At 38.0% G+C, this 16849-nt stretch overlaps 4 protein-coding genes across 5 annotated transcripts; 2 read left to right on the top strand and 2 right to left on the bottom strand.

Moving 5' to 3' along the window:
* Positions 1 to 167: 167 nt before the first annotated feature.
* LOC114523563 (Meckel syndrome type 1 protein-like) lies at positions 168 to 5577 on the bottom strand. Of its 2 annotated transcripts, none has more exons than XM_028544525.1 (21): positions 5172 to 5577; positions 4938 to 5077; positions 4782 to 4843; positions 4527 to 4609; positions 4370 to 4442; positions 3858 to 3964; positions 3599 to 3730; positions 3404 to 3446; positions 3230 to 3317; positions 2913 to 2958; positions 2762 to 2798; positions 2556 to 2615; positions 2438 to 2480; positions 2297 to 2359; positions 2146 to 2216; positions 1996 to 2065; positions 1383 to 1627; positions 936 to 1018; positions 753 to 812; positions 574 to 611; positions 168 to 434 (listed from the first exon to the last, which is right to left on the bottom strand). In XM_028544525.1, exons 1-21 carry the CDS (start codon positions 5243 to 5245, stop codon positions 370 to 372), a joined length of 1683 nt encoding a protein of 560 aa, XP_028400326.1. In that variant the 5' UTR covers positions 5246 to 5577; the 3' UTR covers positions 168 to 369. The 2 variants fall into 2 exon arrangements, with proteins under 2 accessions (XP_028400326.1, XP_028400325.1); XM_028544524.1 differs by having other exon boundaries at positions 4932 to 5077; positions 5172 to 5575.
* Positions 5578 to 5874: 297 nt separating this feature from the next.
* Positions 5875 to 8678, top strand: LOC114523693 (phosphoserine phosphatase-like). Its single transcript, XM_028544698.1, is given in 8 exon segments — positions 5875 to 6218; positions 6946 to 7030; positions 7269 to 7318; positions 7413 to 7434; positions 7437 to 7560; positions 7654 to 7750; positions 7857 to 7908; positions 8180 to 8678. Coding segments are annotated over 8 exon segments (714 nt in total). The 5' UTR covers positions 5875 to 6048; the 3' UTR covers positions 8294 to 8678.
* A 2220-nt stretch (positions 8679 to 10898) lies between these two features.
* On the bottom strand, positions 10899 to 14901 carry LOC114523778 (putative phospholipase B-like 2). Its single transcript, XM_028544810.1, has 11 exons — positions 14661 to 14901; positions 13939 to 14182; positions 13698 to 13792; positions 13375 to 13589; positions 13111 to 13202; positions 12788 to 12945; positions 12505 to 12517; positions 12225 to 12376; positions 11903 to 12055; positions 11575 to 11734; positions 10899 to 11318 (listed from the first exon to the last, which is right to left on the bottom strand). Exons 1-11 carry the CDS (start codon positions 14834 to 14836, stop codon positions 11100 to 11102), a joined length of 1677 nt encoding a protein of 558 aa, XP_028400611.1. The 5' UTR covers positions 14837 to 14901; the 3' UTR covers positions 10899 to 11099.
* A 222-nt stretch (positions 14902 to 15123) lies between these two features.
* LOC114523696 (sesquipedalian-1-like) lies at positions 15124 to 16478 on the top strand. The gene is made up of 2 exons (XM_028544704.1): positions 15124 to 15182; positions 15267 to 16478. The coding sequence occupies exon 2, from the start codon at positions 15289 to 15291 to the stop codon at positions 16429 to 16431; it is 1143 nt and encodes a 380-aa protein (XP_028400505.1). The 5' UTR covers positions 15124 to 15182; positions 15267 to 15288; the 3' UTR covers positions 16432 to 16478.
* Positions 16479 to 16849: the final 371 nt, after the last annotated feature.

Consider the following 16849-nt stretch of genomic DNA (forward strand, 5'->3'; position numbering starts at 1 on the left):
CATGCTTTCATGTTAAGAAACCCCATCACTAGCAATCAAAATACATTTTACAAGTTATTTATACCAAAAATCACCGTCATTGAAACGCGACAAATAGAGATTTATATATTTGAAGTTATTTAATACGACTTTTTATAATTACCCACTTGAAATGGCATTTGTACAACAAGTAAATATAGTTAGATATTAAATATTGTTTTCAAAAGCTGGTTAAACCAGGTTTTTGGCGAAACTTTGCGTATAGTGTATGTCATAAGGTCTGTCATAGCTTTCAATCCATCGAAGTTTGTTGCAAGGTGAGGATCGTATCCGTCTCGGAAACAGACGTTCGCTGTACGTCGTGACACGGAATTTTACGTATACCGAGCGCTACCTAACTGATGGAAGCGTCTCCCGGGCTGTTTGCATGCGTTTCCTTGCTCTTTGGAAGGCATCTAAAACAAAAACAACAGCATTTGAACATTCTACACTATATTCAAATCCTCATCGTGAATGCAGGCCTGAAATATTGACAGTTGTATCATTCTGTCTTTCACTGACAATTTCACAAATTCTGAGGAAAGATGACCACACCTAAAACTTGTGCCAGAGACTCCATCACACCAAATCCACTAAAAGGGAGAGAAGATAATTTGTTGAATAACTAACAGCTTGTTTCTCTCAAGATTCTGACTATATTCTGGCATTTTCTTTAACTTTTTCCTGGGTAAATTCTGAAAGAAACTATGCATGATGATCAGGCATATCCTCACCGTATTCCATGTAACATTGTGCGAACTTTCTTCTTAGTTTTCCGGTTATCCATAAACCCTCTGAAATGCAAGTAATTTACTATTAATTTTCAATTCCTTCTTTGCACATACTCCTGCTTGCTTGCTGTTTTTGTTATTTCTATCACAAAATGGTCGCTGTGACGAATATTTTTGTAAACTTACTGATATTGTTGTATAATGTTGAGCTTCACTTTAACACTTCCTGATGTCGCTGTTCTGAAGCCAAACTTGCTCAGAACTCTTTGCTAGATTAAAGAAATATCACAAGGCGTTTAATGGACAAGAATGCTTGGTAGCTATTTCTCCCGAAGATGGACAAACCAGGAAACATTGTTTCTCAGCCATGTTTGATGAAGGTAGACAAACCAGGAAACATTGTTTCCTAGCCATGTCTCCTGAAGGTGGACAAACCAGAAAACATTGTTTCCCAGCCATGTTTCCTGAAGGTGGACAAACCAGGAAACATTGTTTCCCAGCCATGTTTCCTGAAGGTGGACAAACCAGAAAACATTGTTTCCCAGCCATGTTTCCTGAAGGTGGACAAACCAGGAAACATTGTTTGCCAGCAAAATTTGAAAGGTTTTCCAACATGACCTAACTCATTCTTACATCGTCGCTTCCCGCTGGTTGTTTAACGTAAGTGACGTCTTCCAGTTCCGGGGATCCGCCAATGAAGAAACGTCGCATTTTTGGTACCAGGCCATTCCCGGTCGGCCGCCACGTGTTGACGGTGATGTCATGAGTGCCAGCTTTATTTGGTAACGTAATATACCCATAACCCTCCGTTCTGAATCTCTCCCATTGGTCAACAGAGAGCACTTCCAAAAATAATGTTGGCCAACGAATGAAATCCTCTGGGGTAAATTGGAGTTTGGAATATATCAATCAATCAATCCAATCTCAAGTATGGTCAGGTGGTCCAGTGGAGGGAGTACAGTATATTCTACTATTAGCTGTCTTGGTTTGTGTCGGAACTACCTGAGAAAGATATCTCAAACGTGGTGGTCCAGTGTAGGTTGTATTTTACAATAAGCTGTCGTGGTTTGTGTCTGAACTACCTGAGAAAGATATCTCAAACGTGGTGGTCCAGTGTAGGTTGTATTTTACAATAAGCTGTCGTGGTTTGTGTCTGAACTACCTGAAGAAGATATCTCAAACGTGTTGGTCCAGTGTAGGTAGTATTTTACAATAAGCTGCGTTTAACATAATAACGTCACATTACCATCATCATTTTCAGGAGGTTGATAGCTGACGTGGAACTCAAATGGATATGAAAAATGTGCGACATCGCTCTGGAAAAGAGAGAGAGAGAGTATCTTAAGAAATCTTCAAAGGTACAATTTCATGATTTTGCTATTCCTATGATAAGCACCTTCTCAGTTGACTTGACGAAACATGTTTGTGTGACGCCAGAAAGATGAGGGGAACCTTGCGATGACCAATCTAGGAAATATATCAAACCATTTCGTCATCCGCGCGTTTTTCAACTTAAGTTTTGCGATCATAAAAACGTCACAACTCACGCTGAGGAAGCTCGATGAAAAAGTGAACGTATAAACCATCGTATTCAAAATTTTCAGCTGAAACTAGAAGTGAAATGATTGTCAATAAATAATTTTATTTACTGTATAATTGTACAAAACTCGTATTGAGAATTTCCGTACCAATTTCACCAAATATCGACGTGTTAAGAACTCCTGCTTGTGGCTGTGAATGAGAGCGAAACCCAAATTACAGAGGAAAAATTCATGCTTTAAAACCTTACAGACCAATCTTGCTTACCAGAGGTTGAAATTCGGTTCCGACTTGACTCGCCAAATACATTGCATGTCTGTTGTAAAGCTGAAGAAAATTCGTTTTCAACTATTTATTTTACAAAGCTCAGGCCTTTAATACGAATGGTTTGTTAGAAAATGAGGATTGATAACTCCCGGAAAAAGATCATGAATTTAAATTAAACTTTTTTCGCTACACGCTAACCCACAAACCTCATCATAGCTTTTGATTTCTTGTTCTTTTTCATCCCTACAAAAATACCATTCGTTTTGTACAAGTAGGCATAAAAAATAGATAATCAACGTTATGGCATCATAGTTGATGCCATACAGCACTATAATACAAGAGAGAAAACCTAAATACCGCGTCATTTCTTGAGAAGCATGTTCTATCGTATATTCATAAACCTCTGCAAAATAAACGGACAAATCATTGAAATACTTCTGTATGGAAATTGTGATGCAAAAGGAGTTGATATATATGAAATAAACAGACAAATCATTGAAATACTTCTGTATGGAAATTGTGATGCAAAAGGAGTTGATATGTATGAAATAAACAGACAAATCATTGAAATACTTCTGTATGGAAATTGTGATGCAAAAGGAGTTGATATATGTAAGACTCCTGCATCGTTTATTCATGATGTATCATTGGAGTTTACCCCAATGTTCTACAACCTTTTAGATCGCCTGAAGTCTGTATCCTGTAGGGAGATTTACTTGTATTGAGGTCAGGTTTAATCGTGATTTGACCAGTGCCATCAGTCTGGAAAAACAGCAACAAGACATCTTATTCACGGAGATATTTAAATTGATGGAAATGGATCTCTTTGGTATGTTTATAGAATTTACCTTGATAGAGCAAAGGATATACTCGTCATCCAGAGTCCCAATTCTAAAAGAAAGAGCCAATTACTTATACATTTATCGCTAATAACTGGGGGGTAAATACATATTTTTTCGCTCAGAAACATAACCACAAGTTGAATACTATCTGTAGCAAGATATGTGCTTAGATAAACCAAATTCTATTCAGGTAATCCTTGCCTGCCATCCACGCTCAAATCTGCCATAATGTACATCATTTTGAAGGGTGTTGATATCACATGATTGTTTCTTTTCGCAAGTTCTCTTTGATCATCTGTAACAATATTAGTCCTTGGACCATGGTGACCCATTCTGCAATGTTTAAATAAAGCCTGAGTATATTATAAATGGGAAATATTTTTGGATATTCTACCAAAGCAAAGACTGTGTAATTCTAATAAGACTGTGGACTGTGGTCTTATTATTTGACAAGCAGTACCGATTCCTGGCTGATCTTCTGTCAATGTTCCGTCTTCGTACATGAGCCATGTTGTTTGTTAAATAATGTGGTAATTCATTGGGGTTTGTTGTCATAGTTTTACAAATCTAAAACAAGTATGATTGACAACTTCAGTTCTGATGCTGGCCTTTTCAATTTAGGGAGGTGAGATCTTTGGAACCCAAGGGAGAGACCTATATGGACATATCAAGATGGTGCGAGATTTGGACACCTTGAGTATTGATCGTTGGACCAATCATTGGGCTTATCGAGGAGGTAGGATTTTTACACCTGAAGATCCAACAGGTCCATCAAGGGGGGAGGTCTCCGGACATATCAAGGGGGGGTCTGGACACATCCTAAGTGAAGGTTGCTAGACCAATAAAAGGGGAGATCTTGAGAATCTAAATACATCCAGAGGGGAGATCTTTTTAACCACTAAAGGAGCAATAATCAAGTCCCAGCATGTTTAAATGCATGCAAAATAAATGCACAAAATCTATCTTCAAGACCTCTTCCGTGTTTGCATAATCATCATTATCAACATAGGTGAATATCTTGTGATTACGGTAACCATTTTTCTTCCTACAAAAGTCAGATATGAGATAAGACATATGCTCCATCACATTGATAAAACAGGTTGATCAAAATTCAATAATCCAGGATTACCTTAAATTTGTTACATTATTATGGTACTGTTCTTGTAGGACAGAATAACAATTTTGACGGTTGGCATAAAACTCTTCTTCCCGCTTATAAATTAGTAAAAATTGTTAGGATCTGCGATCAAGGTTGGTTATGGTCAGGGGGGGGGTATGATAAGGAACATATTGTCAAGGGGGGTGAAGAGAAAATGAGAAATTCTCTCTTATTAGGAAAATAGCGCTTTTATGCAAATAGCGCGATATTTTTATTTATTTTTACCTGACTAAAAAGTTTTTCTTGCCATTTTACGACAATTTCCTCCTGATCCGCAGAATTCGAGCCTGCAAATGATTTAATGAACACGTTTATATAAACATCTTCGTCTGTATATGATATATTTCGGCTATTTTGCTCGATAAAGGCACATACTCTGACCGGGTCTGCTCATACGACCCATTTCTATAGCTTCTTGTCCAACATCCTCGACACTTCTCAAGTTATCCGCCGTAGAACCGAGCCTTGAAACACTTGCAACAGGAATGGCACTTGCAGCTGTAACTTTCCGTAACTTTACCCTACAAAACAAGTCATAAAAATACTCCAACGCGACGGAAAAAAGAGCCAGCAACCTAGTTTAACTTTTGAATTAGTTGCTAAAAGTTTCTTTACCTCAGCGCAAGATTTTTTGGCAGGTCTAACGAGCGAAAATGACCAACGCTTATATTTTCCAAATCTTCCGCCATATTTGTTTACATTTTTGTTTTGACACAGCTGCCCCAAGCAATGATGATGAAATTCATCATTCTGTGAATCTCAGAACTTGAGGTGCTTGAGGTAAATTTAATAGAGATTTCTAGAAATAACTCATGTTTTTTATAAGATCACTAGTGCTAAAATAATATAGTGTGATAGTCAAGGTGTGTGCTAGATTTCCAAGCCTGTTTTCATAGAATTGGGGTGTTAAACTTAGTTAACAAGACAAGTTAGTCGCCTATGCAGCACAGTAAAATGCTTTTTACATAAAATTTTACATTTCGTAAGTAGTTTTCCCGGACGCTTATTCCGAGATTCTAGGGTCTCTCCTCCGGTAGAGTACCTTTAAACCTCGAAGCCAAACAAGGGCAAAGTTCACCTGCAATATTCAGACAAATTTTGAAATTATTTTTTAACTAAATGCGTTTCGGTTTTCCTTTGAATCTAGACGCATTTGTATATTCATTTTTGTCTTGTTTTGCATTGAATATGTCATGATATTCATAATTAACACCTCATTACGTGAAAATGGACTCATTCAAAAGAATTTTATTGTTTCACGTGCATTGCGCATGCCAAAAACGTGACATGCGATCAAATGCAATTTTGTTAATTTGTTTACAAAATCATTTGCACTGCATAGATCTTCCGAGAAGGTGCTGCAGAAAGTCTTGCCAGAAACTATTTATTTTCGTCTCAAAGACGAATCATTCTTTAGCTTTTTGTTTGTGTCATCTTGAATTCCTTTTGGTTAAACCGGGAGTTTTTGAATACATATATATATACACTAAAAATGCCGCCAAATACGAGGAAATATTTGGAGACGCTTTCGCAGGACGATCTGAAAGAAATTTGGAGGACAGCAGATTGTGTTTGCTTCGATGTAGACAGCACTGTTGTCAAAGAGGAAGGCATTGATGAATTAGCGGAGTTTTGTGGAGTTGGTGATGCTGTAAGGCAGTGGTAAGATTAAAAATGTCATTTCGTTTTGGATGAATTGATCCATTCATAAATTAATTTTCATCATATAAACAAATAAATCTAGCTCCATCTATATGCTTTACACCCGAAACTAAGATAGATAGGGTTTGCTCTGGTTATTTTAAAAGAGCTACTCCGTGTTTAGTCAAAAAACGAGGTGAAAGTGTAATGTATTTATTTGATGTTTATAAATGTCATGCTGATTATCTTAAAATAAGTATTTCCATTCATTGTTTTTTGCCCTGACCTGAACGAAACACGATGGGACAGAAACCATAACTTTGTTGCATTCTTATCCTCCCTAAAATTGAAAAATATTTAATGTTTTCTATATTTCACTGGGAGAATGAAACATTGGGATATCTATGACATATGTTTCTTTGTGTGTTGGGTCAGCAATATATATCATACAAACGCTCTTTGTATGAAAGTTAAATTTTTTAAATCGGATTTATAGTTGCTTGGTATCCATATTAGATTTTCATTATAATGCCATGACTTAAATAAAACATAAATTTAGGTTCCCTAGCCTAAACTCTACAGAGAAATGCTTTCTATACTTCCTCATAACATGATTTCATCAGCCTTCACAAAAATTTTATTTACATGTTTAAAAACACTTGTGTAATTTAAGGTATTTTTCTTTGAAATGAATAGGACCCAAGCAATGAATGTTCTTTTCTGAAATGTTTTTAATTCTATAATATAGGACACTTCAAGCGATGGGTGGAAATATACGATTTAGAACAGCGCTTGAAACAAGACTAAATATGTGTAATCCAACGTTAGAACAGGTGAATATATTTAATTTGCATAGATTATACTCGCCTGAGTTAAAGAGAGATATTTTGGTAGAGGGTTTTATCATTTAGAAAAGCTGTGTGCTAATTATGACTTGTGTATTATGTATATTGTATTCAAGAGAATCTCAAAAATCTTTAAAATCTTATATGCTTTTTGTAATGGAGACACCCCATTGATTTGATATGTGATAATAGGCCTTTATTAATCTCATAAATTTCTTGCATTTAGCTAGAACAATACAGAAAGGACAAGCCATTGACATTAACACCTGGAGTTAAGTAAGTGTTTATGAAAAATTTATTCTGCTGGTACGACCTAAAATTCTTCTTTAATTGTTGAATCATTTTATTCATTTCTTTGTCTTATTTATAGGGAATTAATTGCATATTTACATGCAGAGAAAGGATTCCAGTATTTTTGATCAGTGGTGGGTTCAAACAGCTGAATGTGCCGCTTGCTCATCGCTTGGGCATTCCTTCGGAGAATGTGTATTCTGTTGAACTTTTGTTTGACGCTGATGGTAAGTGGTGACAAGGACACAGCAATTTAATATCACTTGAGTATTTGGCAATGGCATTGAAGAGAATGAAGAGATTCATTTTTACCTTTGCAGGTCGATATCATGGATTCAATAAGAATAATCTAACTTCGGATTCTGGTGGAAAAACAAAAGTGGTGCAGCGTTTGAAGGATAAATATGGATTTAAAAGGTACAATACAGTGAGAATTTGATATTGTTTGTACTTTTTACACAATCTTTAATTATTTTTCCACTTGTCTACAAATTCATTGACTGCCTATTCATGTGACTTTTAGGCTGGTTATGATTGGTGATGGTGCAACAGACATGGAAACCTGTCCACCAGCTGTAAGACCTTTTCAATTTAGCTCTATTTAAGTTTCTATGGTTGATTACTGTTGCGATTACTGATAGCTGCATATTTATTTCCATTCAATATCTATATATTCAAAAGAATTATAGCCCCTGAAAGTGTGGGCAACTGCAAAATTGAGGGAATACACTAGATTTAAGGATTTCAGTTCCTGGGAAGTGAAGTCTTCAACCTCCTTTCACATTTTTTGCTTCAAGAAGGCTATTGTGTTGACCACTACTGACATTGTTTTCCTTCTTTTTCAAGGATGCATTCATTGGTTTTGGAGGAAATGTTATTCGAGAAAAAGTGAGGGAGAACTCACCATGGTTTGTCACAAGCTTCCAAGAGCTCCTAGATGAACTAAAAGTTACCAATTGAACATTTTTTACAGTCAAGCTTCATTCAAAATGTTGGTAGTTTTTTTAACTTGTTTGTGAAGTGGTAAGGGTTAATTTAATACCAGAGAATGTTGATCTCACAAAAGAATCATCTGGTGTTCAGATATTTTATAAATTATTCTTGTATGTAGGAAATTAGGTCATATCATATGAGTTATTTATTTAAAAGAGCTTTCATACAGTATTTCATATAATCATATTTGAAATTCGTTTAAGATGAATAAGTATATTATACACTAGTTTAGAAGTAATATTCTTGAACTGCAAATTAATGATTTATATTAGTTTGAAAGTAGTTTGACGTGAATGTATGATCCTGTACATTCGAAGGTTAACTGTGTAGTGGATAAGAGGTGATAACTTGTGCATAGAAATAAAAAACACTCAGTCATACAGCCATACCTTTGTGGTGTTGATCATTTTTTGTTTATACAAAATCTTTACAACTTGTACAGTTACACTCAATTACATGTAATGCAGTAGCCAGGCACTTTTACTGCATGACAAGATTATAATATTTATTGATACTCAGTATTTCATAGGTTCTATAGAACATTAAACAGTTCTAATTTCTTGTTATTGCAGTCCACAATTCAGTACGATTCTGTGATAACTTTAGGAGTTCAAACATACACACAAGCTGTTACACCACTCCTTTTCTGATTCATTGCTGGAAGCCTTTTCCATTTCTTATCACCAATCACATAATACTCAACTGTATCAAAGCTTTCGGTCACCTCTTCTCCATGTACATTTTCGACAGTGGTCTCGCCGCCCATCACGACAATCACGTCGCCCATGATAACAGCAGCATGGCCAGCTCTCGCTTGAAGCATCGATGGTAAACGTTTGCACTCAAGAGTGTGGATGTTGTACATTAATACATCGTTCAACATCGAACCGCCAAACAAACTTTGCGGATCCTGACCACCAATGATAATGATATTATCTTTGTATACGACAGTCGCCATTCGGTACACTTTATATGGCAAAGATGTAAGTGTCGTCAACTCCCCAAAGGTTATATCAAATTTCTCGATGCGTTCCCTTGAATACCCGATGATAAAAATATCATCACCGATACATTGAAATGCACAACCACGACGACCGCTGAAACCACGTCCTTTGGTCAGTACAGTTGATCTCCACGGACGCTCTAACGACGTTTGTTGGAACTGCTCCCCACCAAAGGTAATAATACAATTATTCCACAATACACCTTTAAGATAATCAGATGGTAAACTACCTGGAAATACATTTGAAGTAAAACCGTTCTCGCTTGGATCAAGGAACTCGATTCGATTGGAATAACTTCCTCCACAAACCATTATTCTTTTCCCGAAAAGGAAGGAAAATGAGTTGTGGCGTTTAAAAAACAAACAGTCTTTAATCAGTGTCCATGTTTTAGTAGACCAGTTGAACACTTCGAGAGATTTGTCGCTGAAAATAAGAATTTGGCCCCTGGTAACTGCGCTGTCTCGCTTGAGTGTCGCGGAACTGAAATGACGCAGAGGATTTTGAAGATCTTTAATGCTTTGGTCGTGGGCTTCGAGCTTTTCAAGGACTTGATTTTGGGTGGCTGCCATAGCTTTCAACGACTTATTCATTTCATCCAAGCGTGACTTCATCTCGTTCATGTCTCTTCTTAAAGTACAGCGATGTTTCTCATAATCGCCGTAAACTATCTCCTCATCACAGGATTCACAAGTTATCTTTCTAAACTTGCATTTCTCTGTCTCGTGTTTTTCTTTATCTCGTCTGTTCATCGTCTCTTCGCAACCTTCATTCAGACAAGAGACCGGAGCATAATCACAGGATTCTTCGTGCGTCAACAGCTCTTCCACTTTAACATTCTCCTTGCAACCTCGAGAAACATGCCTGCAGCGCGGTTTCTTCATCTTTGCAACAATATTTGCGACAATTCGCGATGGCGGTCTTAGCGTTTCAAGCGTCAGTTGGTCAGCACACAGCGGGCATGTTTCGGAGTTCTTCAGATGTCTCGTGATGCATTTCCGACAGAAGTAATGCTCGTTGTTCTGACATTGAACTGGGTCATCCAGGACTTCCAAACATATCTTACACGAGAAATCATCTACGAACGAAGAGCTAGGATCATTGTAGCTTTCAGCCATGATGGCGTGGCTTGGCTTGAATGCCTGATATCACAGAGGAACTATACATATCATTGAAGATGTCCATGAATTTCCGGTATTGGTGGATTCGTCATCTATTCAATTGTCTATAACCTTACGACCTATGAATTACGTCTTGGCATGAAATGAAATGAGATCTTGCAGTTGCGTCCAGCGAAGCAAAACATATTAGGCTTATTAGCTCTTGCAATGTGTTGGTGTGTGTCTTATTTTCTTATTATATCGTTCTAGAGAGATAACGTTTGACTATCTTCTATATCGTGGTAATGATGACGCTATTAAACCACCTGTTCAATGAGGGTCTCTTGAATCTTGATAATCCGAAGTGTGTGATTTTAACAGCAAATGCAGCAATATCAGTTTATCATGACATTACCACGTCGTTGTATGGTGTATAATTAAAGAGCATCATTGCAACCAAAATGTCACCCACATGAACTTTGTTATAAATGCATTATCTTTTTATACCTTATAAATTTCCCTATTTCATTATTGAATGTTTAAGTTTACCATCAACTTTCTGAGTCTAGAACTCTAAGCCAATGTTGTATTAAATGTAGTGAATTAAAATATATTAAAATATAGTGTTATGCTGATCGTTTATTGGGATTCATGATCGTTATTTTATAACGCTCAGGCTTCTTTTTCGAGGTCCAGTAAGTTCTCAGAATCATCTTCAAATGCCTGTGTGCCGCTCCATGAAATCATGACTGGTTCAAAGTCCCAATTATCAGGATGCCCCAGAGGACGCGACCATCCTGACATTGTCCAGTTGAAGACTGGTTGCTGGTCGTGTGTTGGACCGCTGACTGCATAGACTGTGAAATCTTGGAACAGCTTATAGCTTGTTATCTGAAAAATACGGAGCATTCCAAATTATTATTCAATGAAAAGTATAGGGTTAGCACAGTATTTGTGACACTGGATTTGATTGTAACACTGGATCGATCGATAAGAGATGATCTTTACTGGATCTCTAGGAAGAACAGTTTAGAACTGATAGAGCTATCCAGTATAAACAAAGTTAGTTTAGTTTAGGTCTCCTCCTGTAGTACTACTGGATCAATAGAAATTGAATTAGAAATTAACAGTATAATTAATGGTTTACCTTCGCATCAGTTCCACCATGTTCACGATGGCCGAGAGCTGGAAATGGATACTTGCCAGACGCTGGGTTCAGATCCGATCTTGATGAGATGGCATTCTCAGCACTGTATGGCGGCGTACAATTGCACTTCGATAGTGGATCATGAGTGTAATCATTGTACCTGGCAAGTTGTAGAGAAAAAGTAAAGCATTGGCCTTTGGAAGGTGGAAGGTAAGGACATCCTTTTTCTGGTAAAATCTAAAACTGGATTGTCCATGAACTCTCGTTGTGCTTAAGTAGAACAAACACAAATCGCTTTGAAAATTTCTTGCGTGAAATGCTCACCCACCTCATCAATTTCATCATGCTAGCTAGATCAACAACTTTGCTTTGATCTCGTTTAAAGATCTGTGCGCGCGGGTTGAGTTCATAGTCGAACCAAGAACCGTACTTTTTCACCATATCTTCCTGTCCACTGACGGTGAATATGGTGTCAAAGAATCTGGAACGAGAAAGGAAGGTGATATTGGATGGATTGAGGAAACACAAACAAAAGAAATCTTCTGGTCGATTCGGTTCTGAGAACGAGTTTCGCGTGGAAAACCTGACATTGAGTCATTCTCAGTTTTTCTCGCCAAGAGGAAGAAGAAAAGCAGTAGGATTTGACATACGGTATGTTATAGCTTGCCCAGTAGCCATTGTTTATCAAATACAAGGAGAGATCTCCCATTTGCACTATTCCAGGCATCTGTTCAAGAACCCAAAGTGTCTCGGGTATCACAGGTTTCCCCGGTGTAAACATATTGTAGTTGAGGACCATCCACTGTTAATAAGAAATGAAATTACTATTAGAGATGATAAGAAAGTCTGTAGTGAAACTATCTACATTGAAAGGATACAAAATGTGCTCGAGAAATCTAAATGGCAATTTGCTTGCAATTATGAACTTACTTGGTTGTTGTACCTTTGTTAAAATCATAGAAAAGAAAGAAGATTTGGTTGAACTGTCGTCTAAGGTTTGGTTGACAGAGGGAACGGGTGAATACGTGCGATTGAGATGTGTTTACATGAAAAAAATGAGAAACTCTTCGCTTTCACTGGACTGGTAAAACTATTCCTAGCAGTTAAGTTATAGCACAGTCCAAAGCCTTTGATCCAGGTCAGAGATTGAACTAAAAACAGTTCTCTTGAAATGTCAAGTTCAAACCCGCTACGCTATCGGAAGTGAACTTACGTTCCACTGTTGTGTTTTGCAAACAAAGACACCCATTGTTGACCGTCTTGTGCGAGTCTGTTTGCGATTACCGTTCTTGCCCATTCCATGACAGAATTCGGGCCAATGTATTGCCATAAGTCTTTATTATAATTGTCATTGGTTGTCTCTTGGGTAACCTTGAGAAGGAAAAGTGGAAATGTCATAGGTTTAATCGTGCTATGAAAATCTTGAGACTGGAGTCTTAAAATCGTTTTGAGTCATCAAGGAGAACTGTCAGCCAGGTTCTTGTTAAAATCCTATCATTTAGCTAGTATGTATCATTGGGAAATATTGTACGTTACCAGTCCACTGCTAAGCACGTAAAAATCATCACCACTGTACAATCTACCAGGATACGAAGAAAAGCTGTGGTTTTGCGCAACGATGTGAAGAGCTGCAAAGAGAACGAATCATGATATCTTTCTGAGTATTTCTCCAGAAACAAGGTCAGAAAGTAATCCATATTTATACACACAAAGAGATAATGTATCATGTCAAATTTTGTATACATTTTCAGAAAACTCCTTGGCTAAAATAGTCAAATGCTCATGAAAATATCTGCTTACCAGGATTACTGTTATTCACCAGCTGAAGTTCGTACAGCTTGTAAATACGCAACATCGATGTGTAAGAGTTCCATGTCACTTGCGAGATCAGCAAATCTTCGTTTTTTGGTAGAATTTTGATGAATGCCGAGCAAGAGCCATCGCCAGCCATTTGACGTTTAGTTGTACCGTTCAACGCTTGTTCCAGATCACTTACGCCACCGAGTTGCATTAGACTATAAAGATATTGAAGCAAGAAAATCGCATCGGAAATCGCTGAAGAAATTGCAAGTGTGAATGTGTCTAAAGACAGAAGACAGAAAGCGGTTCATTTTTCATCTTACTGGAAATCAAATGAAGATAATGGATTGTTTGTTCCAGTTTCGCTTGCTGCGTAGCCACGACGGAGCCCAAGAAGTTGTTGATACAATAGTTTTACCTGCGTGAATTAAAGAAAGATAAGGTTCAATATTCAGTGATGTCGACTAGAGATCATGGTGTGAGGTTGGTATACAATGATAAGGACATGCAATGCTGATGATTTGACGAATACACCGCATCAAAGCAGGTTATTATCGTTGGTACCTGATACCAGTAAGGATCCTGCAGGTTTGATTCGATTTGGGACGTTACAAATACGGAATTCTTGTACAGAAATGAGTTTAGTTTGGTGCATATCGTTGGTTTTGCTTTGCAGTACCCAGAATCTGTGTTCTTCCAGTTCATAAGAATGAAGTCCGCTGTCAGGTACCCTTCGACCATGCCGGCTGCCAATGATTGGATGTCGTCTGGGTACCCTCTTGTTGTATGGACTTCCAAGTAGGACCATCTACAATGATACAGGAAAAATAGGGTGGGTATAGCGGAGGGTTTCTTTGGAGGGCGCCGCGGGTGAGGGATGAGAGGGAGAGTAGGGGCTTATCAAAAGGGGCTTATAATGTTGAACACTAATATATGAATATAACATCCCTACGTAGGGAGCGCCTTCCGTCACAGGTTAAGAATAAAAATTCGGCATTTCAGGTTTTGGATCTGGACCACTGCGGATTATCGACACAGTCACGAATCACGACGCAGTCACATGAGATCACATGACGGATGTATTCGGCTTACGTGAAAATATATATCTAGCAAAAATGCCTGTACTGATATCGATTTCTGGAGATCTACACCAGCTTATACCACCTGCTCTATTCCTTGAACTGTGTCGTTAAGAATGCTTCAGAATCCTTATCAGTCACGATTTAGTAAAGAAAACATTGGAATATTCACGACAAAACCTGTTAGGAAATTTGCAACGCACTTACCCCGTCTTGTTAACTTCGTTTGAAAATCGTCCCCAAGCGACTGCATCAGGCAGCACTGCGTCCTCGACATAAAGATGGTTCGACAGTGGATCCCATACAACGCTTGCATACAGGGCCTCGTCAGCCCCGGCAAAATGTACGAGAAATAGACAAGCGAAGACGAAATATCCCTTCATCTTTGTGTTCGCGCAATTTAAATATTTCTCAGTGGGAAGCCTCGTCAGTCGTCTCTTGCGAAATCCTCGTGAATCATTATGACACCAGCCCGCAACGCAGGTGTTTGTGCAATAAATGCTAAAGTTTTTCGGAGATCGAATACGAACACCTCGAAATCGGGCTGCTGTCTCAAAAAATGTGATCATACCCACCTGTCATTCTTTCTGAATACAAACAACGGAACTTACGATCCTGTTCATCATTAGCGCAAACGACGAAAGAAGGCAATACTCCAAATCCAGTTGAGGTCAGTGGCTACCAAAAAGGGGCAATTTATTAAATGGCGGAAGCAAAAGATTTTTAAATGTAATAAATTTGATCTTGTTTGCTTCAGCGATCCTTAGGAAATCTACTATGTTTGACACTTCTCAACTTCATTTGCTTTAACAGCTTCACATTGGAGTCAAGAAGTATGAAATTGAATGAGAGATTACTGGCTAAATTCGCCACGGATTCTATGTCTTCAGATCAAGAGGGTTTCCTGCTGAAAAAGGGGGAAGTAAATAAAGGATTTCAAAAACGTTTTTTTGTCCTGCGCGGGAACCTGATGTTTTATTCTGAAAAGGCGGGCAGCGAACCTATCGGTGTTATAATTCTTGATAACTGTCGGATTGAACTTTGTCATGTAGAGAACTCAATGTTTGCATTTCAGATTGTGTTCGATGGGGTAGGAACTCGGACCTATGTTTTGGCTGCAGAGACGGAAGATTCAATGAGAGCATGGATGAGAAAACTAACACATGCAAGTCATATTTGTATTAAGTCGGTTGTGAATGACTTAGAGAAACGGCTTGCAGATTTAAAAGAAAAGGAAGGAAGCATAGAGGCAGAGGAAGAATCGTCATCAGAGTCGGACTCTAAATCAGATAACAACAATGACCAGCCCACAACATCTACAGATTATCATTCACTGGCACTCCCAAAACCACCAAGTAATGCTTTACGACGATCGAATAAGTCGAAAACATTGCCTGTTAAACGTAATAAAAGCAAACAAGCTACTTCTTTGAATAATCCTGGTTTTAATCGATATAGTTTGTCAACTCCAGCAAAAACAACTTTAGATGGCGCAAAGTCATTCGACTTTGATAATTATGTAGATTTCTCAGAAAGGACAGACTTTTTATGTGAGGACATTTCACAGCCTGGTCGGCATTACAGTATGACGGCGTTTACTCCACCATCTTTCTCAGAACTAAAAAACCATGAACAAATAGAGGACCAGAACTTAATCGATCTATCGCCACCTGATGGAGAACCTCCAATGGAAAGAAGAATTGATACTATTAGATTGAATGAGAGGTTTAGTGGTAGCAGACGTGCAAAATCCGAACGAAATCGCAATTTGCGCAGTGGACATTCAGGGTTGAAAAGGGATCTTGGGGGTTCCCTTTATAGCCAGAAAAAACACCCCTCGGATAACGTGGACTCAGTGGAAGAAAATCGGGAGTCCACATTTCAGCATCTGCATCGACTTTGGGGGGCTACAATTTGGGTGAAAGTTCGTGAATATGAACTACAACACTCTCAGCCAGAAGCAGAAAATAGCTCATAAATAAAACATATTAATTGCTATAAGAATGTAATATTATTATGTATAAATCAGTTCAAAAACCCAAGTTTATCATTGTTGCAATCTGTTATTCTCTTTCTACCCCTTGTTCCCTTTTTGCACTTCTAATTCTCCTTTATTATACCCTAATGCCCATTACACTTTTGTTGATTTCTTGGTTTCTTGGTGGTCTAGGGTTGTGTCTGAACTAGCTGAGAAAGATATCTCAAACGTGGTGGTCCAATGTAGGTAGTATTCTACAATAAGCTGTTATGGTTTGTCTCTGAACTACCTGAAAAAGATATCTCAAATGTGGTAGTTCAGATAGGGTAAAGCTATAATTGTTTGTCAGTTGGTGGCTGAACTTGGTCTGAACTACCTGAAGAAGTTATCTCAAACATGGGGTACAGTGTAGGTAGTT

The sequence above is a fragment of the Dendronephthya gigantea genome, unplaced genomic scaffold, assembly GCF_004324835.1.
Source record: "Dendronephthya gigantea isolate DGI-Jeju-01 unplaced genomic scaffold, DenGig_1.0 000028F, whole genome shotgun sequence".
Taxonomy (NCBI): domain Eukaryota; kingdom Metazoa; phylum Cnidaria; class Anthozoa; order Malacalcyonacea; family Nephtheidae; genus Dendronephthya; species Dendronephthya gigantea.

Bases quoted from the DNA above. Each gene is read 5' to 3' on its own strand.
- LOC114523563 (XM_028544524.1), bottom strand. From the start codon at position 5,245: ATGGCGGAAGATTTGGAAAATATAAGCGTTGGTCATTTTCGCTCGTTA. The intron at 3,965-4,369 runs GTCTTGAAGATA...TACTTGTTTTAG, and splicing joins ATTATGCAAACACGGAAGAG to ATTTGTAAAACTATGACAAC. The intron at 435-573 runs GTGTGGTCATCT...TTTTTGTTTTAG, and splicing joins GTCTCTGGCACAAGTTTTAG to ATGCCTTCCAAAGAGCAAGG.
- LOC114523778 (XM_028544810.1), bottom strand. From the start codon at position 14,836: ATGAAGGGATATTTCGTCTTCGCTTGTCTATTTCTCGTACATTTTGCC. The intron at 13,590-13,697 runs GTAAGATGAAAA...ATATCTTTATAG, and splicing joins TTATCTTCATTTGATTTCCA to TCTAATGCAACTCGGTGGCG. The intron at 12,946-13,110 runs GTAACGTACAAT...TTCCTTCTCAAG, and splicing joins ACGTGCTTAGCAGTGGACTG to GTTACCCAAGAGACAACCAA.
- LOC114523696 (XM_028544704.1), top strand. From the start codon at position 15,289: ATGAAATTGAATGAGAGATTACTGGCTAAATTCGCCACGGATTCTATG.